At 30.2% G+C, this 13,280-nt stretch overlaps 1 protein-coding gene across 1 annotated transcript; it reads right to left on the reverse strand.

Moving 5' to 3' along the window:
- Nucleotides 1–1,591: 1,591 nt before the first annotated feature.
- LOC111281265 (mitogen-activated protein kinase kinase 5-like) lies at nt 1,592–3,602 on the reverse strand. The gene has a single exon (XM_022868966.2). The coding sequence runs from the start codon at nt 3,424–3,426 to the stop codon at nt 2,356–2,358; it is 1,071 nt and encodes a 356-aa protein (XP_022724701.1). The 5' UTR covers nt 3,427–3,602; the 3' UTR covers nt 1,592–2,355.
- Nucleotides 3,603–13,280: the final 9,678 nt, after the last annotated feature.

A 13,280-nucleotide genomic window follows, 5' to 3' on the forward strand; every position in this document is an offset into this window, starting at 1 on the left:
CCCAGGTGGTGCACCAAGGCAGAGCTTGGCCCTCGCTGATAGAAAAGGTGTTTGGCAATTAAAAATGAAAACGTTTTTTTGGAAACAAAAGTGAAAATTAAAAGAGACATTTTCAATAATGAACCATGAGATATTTTTACTTATTTACTTGCATTTTGCAAATCATGACAATGGCTCGTGTTCGAACTCCTTCAAAGCCATTAATATTAAATATTTGGTTTTCTTGCTTTTTGAATTCTTGATTCATAACTTATTTTTTCGTTCTAGAGCAAGTTCCTTTTACTCTTTTACAACACTTTGATCGTATTATTAAATAAATTGATAAATTTAAAATCATATATAAGAGACAATAAATATACTCTTTAATGATTAAATAAAATTTAAATATAAATTGTTATACTAGAACTTAATACAATTGATATAGACTATTATGGTGAAATTTAAATATAAATAAGATTAAAAGAGTAAGGTTAGATATTACATTATCAACTAATAAAATATTTATTACTTCAATTTTTTATTTTATGTTTAAACTGATATAAAAATATATCCTACTTTGCATTTAGAAAAAAACTTCTGTTTTAATTCACCAAACGCATTTTCTAAAAGAAACAAAAATAAAAACACAAAAACTGTCTCTACCTCAGACTCAGACTCAGCCACACCACACATATGCCTCATGCTTGCTGTGTATGAATTAACAAAGAGAATAAGCAAGTGTAGGAATTATCCCAATCTAAAAAAAATTCATTACAAATTGACTAATCTGCTTGAAAAAGAATTCATTACAAAATGACTAATCTACTTGAAAAAGACTTAAATTAAAATTCTTAAGTGAAATTTATAAAGTTTTTTTATTAAATACAATTAGATAAAAATTAAAATAAATAATTATGTTACATAAATCAAGTATATAAAATTTAAAATAAATTTAAAAATTTTTGATGTATTTTTTAAATAAATATTTTTAATAAAAGTATTAATAAAACTTTTATCATTAAATAAATATCTATCTAATTTGAATTATAAATAATATTTTAAATAATTTTATTTATATATTATTGATCTTTATATTGAATTTTATCAATTTAAATTTTTTATTAAATCTTTTTTATAATATAACATCACAAACTTCACGAAATTCATATAAATTTTATCCAATCATACTTTCCCTGTAAAGTAATAAAAGCCAAAAAAACAAAATAATAGGTCTGAAAAAGTATCTAAAAATATCAAATTTAGATATTGGCATCCGTCGAAGGAAGCATGACATTCATGTTTTGAATAAACTCCGTTTTTGAGAGTTGAAAGAGCACCATCTCGATGAAAGGTTTTATACATCCACCCTTTCTCAATGCATTTCTTTATATAAAGACTCGCGTTTTTACCGTTTTTCTTATAAATATTGCTCATAACATGGAGCGTGAATCAAACCCATAACAAGGAGTGTGAATCAAACCCATGTTTGAATTGAAATTGAGATACTGATGCAAGTTCTACTCTTTTGAATCAGATGGATACTTTCCATGTGAAGTAATAAAAGCTAAAAATAAAGGCCAACGGAGGAACTAGCAATTAGACAATCTAATAGTGAGCGAAAAAACCTAGCATATTTTTGCAGAAGTGAAACAAGCTTAAAAATCATTAACAACAATGGTGAAGACAAACCTGATATTCCACCCAATAATCCCTGGTTTCCCATTTGCCTAGACAGCTATTACAAGACGTATAATAAGAATGTCCTCACAAAAAAGACGGGTACACTGATGCACAATTTTTGCAACAGAAAAAAGAAAAAAAAAAAGTAACCAAACAAACAACACAACAATTCCAAAGAATAATATGCATCCAAACCAAGATATGGAACTTTCCCTTTTATATTTACCCCTGTGCTCCGGTCTCCAGGATAGATAATAGGCAGACAAATATAAGGCGTCCGTTCCCTTTTCTGATCAGTACAATTCTTTACCAAGGCTAAATCTAAACTTTCTCTAGATCGATCTACACATCATCAAGCCATTTCCAAAAATTTTAACTAAACCCCCTAAACTGCATTGCAACTCTTGCAAATAATAATAGAATTTAAAGAGCCTGTAAGCAAACTGACGAAAATCACGATAAACAATAAACAAAACCAGGGAAGGCCAGTCATAACAGAGTTTTTTTTTTTTTTTTCTTCTTCTTCTTTCTAATACTGTAATTTGTAAAGATTATCTTTTATAAAAGGACCAAGATTGATTAACTGAAAAATGAAAGAAAAATGAAGGAAAAACATTGCCCCCAACCCCTCATTTTATGAAAACTTACAGAAGAAAATTTTTTTTTTTCATAAAAGAAGAAAACAAACAAACACTACTAAGAAGAAAGAGGTGGAGGCGGCAATAACTGATGTAGATTTTGAGCAACCTGATGTTGTCCTCTGACTATAAAAGGATGCTGCAACAACCGAGCCGCCGTCCATCTCCTCGCCGGTTCCCTCTGCAAACAACACGATATAAAATGCCTAAACTCATAGGAAGCACTGGGCGGCGCCTCCGGTGGCTGAGACATACAAATCGCACACATAAGACTGGCCCAATCCCCTTGTCTCCCAACCGCAAAAGGAAACCTTCCTAAATAAAATTCCAATATGCTAACCCCTAAACTCCAAATATCCCCAGCGTAACCATCGTAGAGCCCATGGTTCAAATCAGTGTTAATCCTTTCGGGACTCATGTAAGCTATGGTCCCCACCGATGAATTACATGGGTCCATGGTTTGATCTAAGATTCGGCTCACCCCGAAATCAGCTATTTTCACCTTCTTCTTCGAATTGATTAACAGATTCGAGGGTTTTATGTCGCGGTGAACGATGTGTCGCCGGTGAAGGTAGCTTAGACCGCTGAGGATTTGTCGGGCTAGATCTGATAAGTTAGACTCCTGAGATATGTGGGTCCCTTCTAAGGATCCGCCGTCCATGAATTCCAAAAGGACCTGGATTTCGCCGTTGTGATCGTACATTTCGTGGCATTTGACGACGTTGGGGTGATCCACGTCACGGAGGATCTCGATCTCCCTACGGATCTGACGGCGGACGGATTCTTCATGGTTTCCATAGATGACTTTGAGGGCATAAGGGCGAGACGAAGGGCGGTGGACAACTTTGTAAACGGTGCCTCCCGTGCCCCTTCCTATTCGGTTGACCCGGTCGAGTTCCGAGAAGTTGACTTGGTGAGCTGTTGCGTTAACGTTGGAGGCGGTTGATGGAGCGGAGTTGGTGGTTGGAGGAAGCGGAAGAGGGACGGCAAGAGATGGGTCACGTTGAGGAAGAGGTAGGGTTAGGTTGGCTCGTCTACGTGGACGGTTCCTATTGGCTGATGAGGAGGAGCCACCTGCCGCTGGTGGTGGTTGATGATTGGGTCTCATTTCTCCCTTCTTCTCATCCATCCTTGCTATTTCTTTATTTTTCTAATATTGATTTCTTTTCACTTTTCTATCCTGAAATATAATTTTGTAAGGAAGGAAAGGAGAGGGAGGTCAATGATGAAAGAGTCTGTTTCTCAATACTTTTCAGAGAAGAGGGTGCAGGCGGAAAAACAGAAAAGAAAGGAAAATGAAACGGAGGTTAAGAAACGACAGCTAAAACTTTTTATTGTTTATTATTCTTTTGCCCACTTTTATTATTTACTAGTATGTAAACCGTGTTACACGTCCAGGTTACAATTAAATTGTCTCAAAGTACTCGTGAGAAATTGTCTCAAATCATTAGTAGACATATTTAACCAAATACCAAAGGGCACATTTAACTAAATATAAGCATATATATATATATATTTAACAAATTTTTTAAATTAAAAAAGTACTTTTGATGAGAAATTGTCTCAAACCATTAGCTAGAATTTAGTAAGAAAGTCACGCTATAAAACTTTAGTTCTATTTAATGCAAGAATATCTATGCTTAATAATATAATACTTAAAACATAAAGGTCAAAAGACAAACAATGGTTGACAATGCGTCTTATGTGACAAAAACATACAAAATATTTAATTTTTTCACTTCAGACATTTCAAATTCAACAACAAACAATCTTCTATAGCTCGTAGATTCCATTACTCTCAACTATAGCACGATATTTTAGTAAGAAACAAAAATAAAATATAGTACATAACAAATGAATGCATCAAGAAATTTCACCCCACATCTATTGCACCTAATTCAGCAGGACTATATAGTAATTGTTTTTATTTTATGTCCAACCAACATTTTTAGCGGTTTTTTAGGATTTTAGGATGATTTTGGAGTTTTTAAGGTTCTTAGCAGTTTTTGGAGTTTTAGGACGGTTTTAGGATTCTTAGAGTTTTAAGTAGTTTTTTAAGGTTTCAGGATGATTTTAAGGATTTTAAAGCTTTTAGTGATTTTTGGGGTTTAGGATAATTGAAGGCTTTCACAAATGGAATTCAGGTCATCGTTTGGAGACATCATCACGATAGATTAACAAAAGCGTAGAGGAATGAGTGAAAAAGGAAGAGCTGCTGAAAGCAACGATGATTGTCATAGCTCTTTGAAAGAAATGGAATGGTTGAATGAAAGAAAAAAGAGAAAAAGAAAAACTTAATTGGTTAAATCTAGCTTTTGGTGTCGGTTTTAATTGCGAAAAGCTAAATTCAAGGCTAATTGGCGTCAGTATTTATTTTGATCAATAATTTAGTAGGAAGTGTCAAGGAATAAAATGAAAAGGGCAAGAAATACAAGGAAGATAAGAGAAAAGTCTCAATTAATTAAAGGCTAAAATATTAAAAAAAAAATTCTTGAATTATTTTATTTTTAAATAAATTTGTATATTTTTATTATATTTAAATAAAATTTTATATTATGATTTATATCTAAATAAATATTTATTTTAAATGAAAGAATATTTATGTTAAGGGCTTATTTAAACATAAATTTAAAGTTTAAGGTTTTATTTAAATATAAATTAAGAGTTAAAGGTTTATTTGAATATAAATTAAATATTAACTTTATTGAAATGTAATAAAAATAAAAGGCCTTATTTAAGAAAATTTATAAAATTCAAGACTTTTTTCATATTATTTTAACCTTAATTAAAATATGGAATTGGTTGTAGATAAACATTGAAAGGCTCGGTTAATTAACATAAAAAGATATGAGATTGATATGATAAATATAGGTTTTAGAGATAAGATGATAAATTTAGTTGACTACAAAGATTTCTTATATTCTAGTCAAAAATCAAAAATTTTTTCAAATCTTGCCCTTTAGCTCTATAACAATTTTTTTATAATTGAAAAAATTTCGTTAAAAATAAGATAGGCATATATCAATATATATGTTACATAGTCACTATAGGAGGTAAAGCCATTAAAGTTCTAACTTAGTTGGTTAATACTCCAATTTTCACAAAGAACTTAAGATAGATCGTTAGCATTTACAAAAATAATAAAAGTAAAAAGGAATTATCACAACATTAACAACCAAATGAAATACATCCTCTAAAATTTTCTCTCTAGCCAAATGCTTTTGAGAATTTCTCTTTTGCTAAAGAAAATATATAGCAATTGTCTAAACAAATCTCATCAGTGTAGTTTTGAATGATTTAACTTTTAAAGTTGGGAATTGAGATCAAAATCTCAATTGATGTGAACTCTAGAAACAGAAAAAGTGAAAACGATCTTATGCCACACTGCTTAGAAAAAACACAAGCAAACAAAAAACATCATTGTATCCCTCTGCATTCCAACTTAAGTAACAAGTTAGGAATTGGACATTTAAATTAAGAAATTTTCAAGATTTAGTTAAGAAATTTCATTTTTTAAGCTTAAGTATCTAAATGTATTAGTAATGCTAAATTTTCAAGATTTTGAACTAACTAAAATAACAAAACCAAATGAACCATTTGCAGGAGAAATGAGTAGATTTTTTTACAATATAACTGATTAATACCTTCTTCCAACCCTAGCTAAAAATGATAGGAACTTCAACATACTAACCCCATCATTGATTTTAAGTTATGGGGTTTAAGATTTAAGGATTAGGGTTCAATGTATGTTTTGGGATCCAAAGTTTAAGGTTTAGGATTAGAGGTTCAAAGTTTAGGGTCTCTAATATGAGTTTTGAGGTCTAGGTTATAGGTTATAAGATATGGGGTTTGTGATGCAATGGTTGGGTTTTTTGTTTTGATTTAAGGGTTAGGAGTTTGGGGTTTAGGGTTTAAGTGTTGAGTCGAGGGTCCAAGGTTCAAGGTTCATCGTCTAGTGTTTGGGGTTCAAGTTTTAGGGTTCCATGTCTAGGCTTTAAAGTCTATGGTATTGAATTTGAGATTTGGGGTTTAGGGTTTGATTTAGAGTTTCAAGGTTAGGGTTAAGGGTTCAATGTGCAAAGTTCAAGATTTAACTGATGCTTATCGTCTTAACATGTGTTTTTAGGCAAAGTGTATTATTGCCTTTTTTTCCCAATAAATAATGGAAATTTTCATTGCTTATTGTGGACCTTAGAATTATATTTAGCAATTTTCAAGTCCAATTTTTGTACATGAAGTAAATTTTTAAACCTAGAAATCTTCATTAACTTTCAAAATCAGTTTGCAATTTTATGATGATGCACTAGTTTTTAGTTCCAATTGCAAGCACAGACTCTTTGACATCCTACTAAGAATTCCTTATGTTTGGTTAAAGGCTCTAACTTCCAAGCAAAGTATCAAGAAACTGGAAACTGATGGAGATTGAAAGGAAACTTCTTCGATGCATTCGTTTCTTTTGAAAAAGAAAATGCTAGGTCTATACAGACATAGAGGTGCAAAATGGACTCCTATAGTATCGTTTAAAATTAAATTTTGTCCACATTATTTTATTTTACTTTAATTAATTTTTATCTATCTTTTCTTGTTCATATTAAGATCATTAAAGTTGAGTTTCAACTATAAATTAATTTCATTATACAACAAATAAAGTCTTTAAAAAACTATTTGGGTTTTACATGTCTATTAGTAGATATGTAAGTGAAAATGCACTCACAGTTTTATTTAAGTGTGTTTTGGCTTTTTGTTTGTGTTAAGAAGTATTTGGCTTTTGATGGAGAATTTTTAAATAGCCTAAAGTCCCAACTAAAGGGGATTGATTACATTTTTTAAGAAGATGCCAAACATAAGCAATCTATAGATCAAGCATAAGACCAAGGTATTCTAGTCGATGCTCAAGACTAAGTGCCCTCCTGGTATAAAATTGAGCAAGTGGCCTAATTTTTATAGAACTATGCTTTTTACTACAGTAGCTTACTCTAGTATTCATCGATACAGTAACTTTTTCCAATCAGTAGATCAATGATCTGTTTTACAATTTCATCAAAATTTTAATGCAAAAGATCCATAGTACTATGACAATTATAGAGCATATTAATTTATGTCACTTCAAACCATGATCTAGAACCAAAAACTAACTCTAAGATTAAGACTAGGATAAAAGGAAATAGGCAACATAGAAGTTTTAGAAACTAATGCTTAATATTTCACAAAGGGTGTCTTACAAGAGAAATTATTGATAACTAAGACCATGCTTTTATAATAAAGGAGTTACAACTTAAATAGACTTGGAAAAGTAATGAATAGGACCTAATATGATAAAAAGGGTCTATGACAAAAACATAAAGCAATACAAACAAACTAATAAGATAACTTTAATAAAGTAACTTTAATAAAGTTGAGAAAATCTTCTTTATTAAAATAGTTTTAATAAAGTTGATACTTGACACAAAGTTGACATTGGCATAACACAAAGTTGACATTGGCATGACAATCTTGTCTTGATGTTGGTGCTGATGTAGAGGGACTTCAAGCTCGCACACTGAACAAAATCAAACATAATTATACATATCTTGGACTACAATAAAAAACGTTCTTATTCTGAGCATCATAGTGTTGAAAAAAATGCTTTAGGGAAAAATTAATATGGGAGTTGTCTGCACTTGGAATAAAATCATAACCATAGTTTTCTAACCATTTGTCTTGATCAAAATTACCATCTAAATCAAATGGATCTTAAGAGTTTTTTCAGTCTAATTTCTTGATAATTTCAAGAGGTTTCTAATATGGGTTCCATTCAACTGGACCAGCACGATCAAGTTCATACCTTATATCTTTAAGAAAAGGTTTTTGCCATGCACTATTATATCTGGTCTCACAAATCTTTTTGTCAATTTTGAGTTGAAAGTTGCAATTCGAGGGGTTGTTACCTCATGGAACATCATCTTAGAGTTTTGGCCAAATTTGAGGAAGAATTTTCTAGTTCATTTTACACATTCATCTTTGAAACTTGCATACTCTTGAGGGTGATCAAACATGAAATCTAATAATGAATAACCTTATAAGTTATAAACTGTCATATATAAAAAATACTGAGATCCATTCGCCAAGTAACTGCAAAGCCTATAAAATATGAGAATAATATAAGAAACAAAAGAAACTTTGTTGTATCTCTCATAGCTCTTTAACCAATGTATCCATATGGGAATGGATTTGAACTATTGGAAGAAAAACTTTAAGTGTTGGTGGCTAAGGTCTATCAGGTTTTTCTTTGGGTTAATGATTGCTTCATGAAAAATATATAATAACCTTTTGAGGTGTTGGAAAAAGAATTCTATAGTAATATAGTAAAGGTGACAAAGATACCACATGAAACAAACTATATCTTTTGGGAACCAAAGTGGATCAAAGAAATTAAAGGAATGGATGAAAGGGTAGTTTACATGTATACCTAAAGACTGAACAAAAGTGTCTCCAAATTTATAAAGTATTTTGGACAAGTACTTATGCATGAGGTATGGGCTTTTAACATTAAGGGATTTGGTTGTAATTTATTTTGGTAACTCTGAAAGGAGTTGTTTTAATGAGAGTTGAAGGAATTCATTCCGAACATCAAACTCATCATCAAGGCGAGGCTTTTATGTGGAACATGTTAAATATAAAGGCTGGAAAGATGGTGAAGGATTCATTATAGCAATAACAAAAATGATCTTCAAAGTGTTTGAAGGTCTAGATAATATATTTAAGAGAATATTATCCTTTCATTTTATATGCTTTGTGGTGAAGGAATATTTTGAAAACCATTAAAATAACCATAAAAGTTGAGCATTAGGCATCTGCTTTTTTTTTCTAAAATTCATCATTTGATCAAAGATTGACATGTCTAATTCCATAAAAAAGTGATAACCAATGAGGTGAAATTCAAATCTTTGGATTCTATACTTCACTATTAAAATCTCTTTTAGAGTAAAGTGATAATGGATTTTCGAATATTGGAATTTGTCACTTTTATATTTGTATATCTATCTTTTTTTTTTATCTTTTTCTTCAAGGAAAATTGTGGACCAAAATTTATCACTTACATCATTTTGTAAACTTTTTTTTCATAAAAAAGAATCTTTAAAGTTTTAATAGACTTTGATTTGATTTTAAGCATCTTTATTAACTATATCTATCTCTAGGACTATTGAAGAGGCTTTTTCTTCAACATTTGTCTAAGAAAATGAGTTATTTGAGTAAGATATAAAATGAATTCAATCATGTAGTTCACTATTTCAAAGAACTATTGGACTTGTCATTTTGAAATATTATTATCAAGAAAATCTTCAAATGCCTATGCAATGTCGAGTTATGTAATATACTATCCATCTTTCAAATGCATTCTAAGGAAATCAATTTCTATGACACTGATTATCATCTTTTTTTCTAATAGAATTATTCCATACTATGGCATAATCATCTAGAATTTATCAATTAACTATGCATGAGTTATTACATATGGAAAAAAAAGAGGATATCATTAATATATATGAAGGCATTTTCAAGAATTAGAGCAAAAAATTTTATCATAGCCTTCAAAAATAATGACAGAGCTATTTTCAGGCCAAAGGGCATAATTATCCACTAAAAATGTTGTTAAGGAATGCAAAAAGCTATTTTGTATCTTTCTTATAGATGAATACTGAGTTACCAAAATCCTATCTTCATATTAAAATTCAAAAAAACTTTTGGTTGTGACAGGTTTATGAACAACATTTTTCTATTGGGAAGAAGAAACTTATCATCTACAAGAAAAAGATTAAGATGCTTGTAATTAATAACCAATCTTAATTTTTCTTGAAATTGTTCTAATATTTTGTTCAATAGAATGCTTCACATGCCCATGGTAAAGAAGTGGGTTTAATTAAACCTTAAGCTTGGAGTTGCAAATATTCTTTAATGGCTAACTTAAGGTAATTTGAATTTATGCCTAAATGACTAGCTTTTGTAGGATTGACATTTTCATTCTTTTTTAAAGGAAGGGTGATGAAGAATTCATGGTTTTACCATAGATTTTTTGCAAATTTTATGGAATTCTAAGTGAGTGTTTGCACAAAAGATTGGGACTAACTTTTGCTAGATTTTTTAGAAGATATATGTTTAGACTATCATGGTGAAAAGGTTAGAGAGGTGTTTCCAGCATTGGAAAAAACTTTCAAACTTAATACTTTTTCCACTAAGCTTTAAACCTGTATATGTGTAATAATATCAAAACTAATAATTAGGTCTTTCTGTGGAAGTGGTAATCCTAAAATCTTTTGAATATTTTCACAACCTAGGAAGATTTAATGATAATAGGTATGTTGATAAAATTTGTAAAAAAAAAAAAAATTCATCAGCAGTTTTGAAGAAGGTTTTTTGTCTTTTCCAAAGAGAATTAGGTAAAGACAATGGGATTGGCTATGGTAGTGGCTACACTAGTGTCAAAAAAAGCAAAAACCCTAATGGGAGGTGAGTGTTTATGGGTAAAAATTTGAATTAAGGCTAAAAGTGTTTTTGAAGGCTAAATGGTTTAGATTATTTAGAGTTCTTAGATTGACATATACTTAAAGCATTGATCATCATCTTTTGAATAGTCATTCAAATCTGTGTTTGAACTATCATTAACATATTGCTTAATCATAAACAGTGATGGAGGAGTCTGTTCATCATCAATAGAGAATACTACTTCGAGATCATCATCCAAAAGATTAATACCAGAGATATTAGTAATATTTTATATCATCTTAATGGACTTCTTATTAGACTTAAGGTAGTGTTTTGCAAAAAAAACCTAATTTTTCACAAAGAAAACATTTGGTGGATTTTTACTTTTGGTTTTTTTTCTTTCTACTGAACTCGAATCTTCAAAATCTTCTAGGATTTTTAGAAAATTTTTGGTGTCCGATAAAATGAAAGCTTCTAAGGTTTCTAGATGTATTTAAATTTCTGAAATGTTTCTTTTTCTTTTGATGATAAAGACATAAAGAGTCTTTAGAAGAATATTTTATTTGCAAACCAGTTGATGAATAAGCATATGGTCTATCCATTTTTCTAGAGTTATTCACCAAGTCTGAAATGTACTTATGCTTTTTACAAATTTTGTCAAGAGCTCATACCATAATCTTGTAAATGTCACAAAGGTTAATTCTTCTCAAATCAAAAGATCTAAGATTGAGCTAAGTCCTTGTCTATTGGACAAGTTCTTTTAGAATTAAGTTGAAAAAAGCTTGTTTTAGATTAAATTCAACGAATCCATAAAAGAGATATAAGTACTAAAAAAATTATTGGTAGTGTTTTTCAAGATCTTTTAGATAGAGTGAACAATATTTTAACAATATTTTAACTTTAAAAAATTACTCTCTAATCTTGTCTATTCAATGAGTTTCTTAGCCATAAAATATGGCAAAAAACTAAGATACAACTTCTGTGATTATAGGGCATTAGAGAAACTATAACTTTCTATATTCACCGATATTATCCCAAAAGTTCTTAAGGTTTCAACCAGTCTTGAAACAAAAAGAATTAAAATCATCTGTATTGTAAGATTGGGATTAGAATTCAATTCAACTAGTCCCCATGAAAGAAATTCTTAGAATCTTGTGTGCCATTTAGACGGAGAGATGTCATCAATTATGAAGAGTGAGAATATGGATGAAGATGAAGAATTACAAGATTGAGAAAGAAAAGGTTATTAGTCACTATCCATAGGTTTTGGGTTATGAACTTTTAGATTATCATCTAAAATTTCAACTGCTAGTTCTGTAAAGCAGATCTATAAAAGTGTCTTAACAATATTATCAAAAAATACTTCATCAGAGTCTATAGAAGAATCTAACACATCCTTGGTAGAAAAGATATTCTTAACTAATTGAGAAATATTTTCTATGCCATTTGTTGAAGTAAGGCGGAAAAAATGTTTAAAGTGGAAGAAATCATAAGTTAGGATAGAAGTTAAGAAGAATATAGCAAATGCTTTTAGGAACATGGTCAAGAGCAAGAGAATAAGAGATAGCAACTGTGATAGTAGTTGTTTTTGGCTTTGGGGACTGTGAAAATGGCTATTCTGCTATCTTTTTAGGTTTATGCTCAATTGACTATTTTTCTCTAAATTTGTTTATTCATTTTTTAGTAGTACCAATGAGAGGTTAGTTTGAGGGAGGGATGTTGAATGGTTGTTCTAATAAAGGTCTAAATAATGGTTTTGGTTAAGGGTATAAGGTGACGGATGTGAATGAAGGTGTGAACATTAATGTGCTTGGTCTAGGCTAGTATTGGAATAGGGTAAAAAAAAAATCTTTTGAGGTGAAGGTGGGGTATATGTTTGGTAAAGAGTATCATAGATTCTAGTGTTAACTAAGGCAAAGATACTAAAGCTTAGGGTTGAAGGTTATTATTGTTTCTATCAAAGTTGATTATGGAAATCTACAAGCTATATCTTGAGACTTTTCATTTCTTTTTCTCTTTTAACAAAAGCATAAGTGTAACCATTGTTGGTTTCAACCAGTTGTTTGAACTCTTGATTTATAGTAATTATTATTGCTTGGATGTCCAGAATAATATTCTAGAGATTGATGAGATTCTAGTTAAAATGTTGGCTTACTTGGTTTACCTTATTCTCTATCTTGTATAGGGTTATATTCTAAAGAATAAAGTTTTTTATTTGCCAATTCAAAATCACTTCTACAAGAGAAAATCTTTTATGGTTTTCATTTTCATCTTTATCAATGGGATTTAGATTTTTGAGAATGTCTGTATTAATCTTTTATTAATTTATGGAGAAAAAAATTCTACATCATAAAAAGATCCAATAGACTGCATCATGTAAATATTAAATAAAGGCTAATAAGAAACATTTGGAACAACATTATTGACTTGTTATTTACAACTTTTTTGAAGCAAAGCCTTTTCTGCATCTTCTTTAACACTATAAGCAAGACTAGTAGCATAATAGGGTAAAAGAGCTGA

This window comes from Durio zibethinus, chromosome 28 (assembly GCF_047325235.1).
Source record: "Durio zibethinus cultivar Kanyao isolate XHJ-2024 chromosome 28, ASM4732523v1, whole genome shotgun sequence".
Classification (NCBI taxonomy): Eukaryota; Viridiplantae; Streptophyta; class Magnoliopsida; order Malvales; family Malvaceae; genus Durio; species Durio zibethinus.

Coding starts and splice junctions, on each gene's coding strand:
- LOC111281265 (XM_022868966.2), bottom strand. CDS start 3,426: ATGGATGAGAAGAAGGGAGAAATGAGACCCAATCATCAACCACCACCA.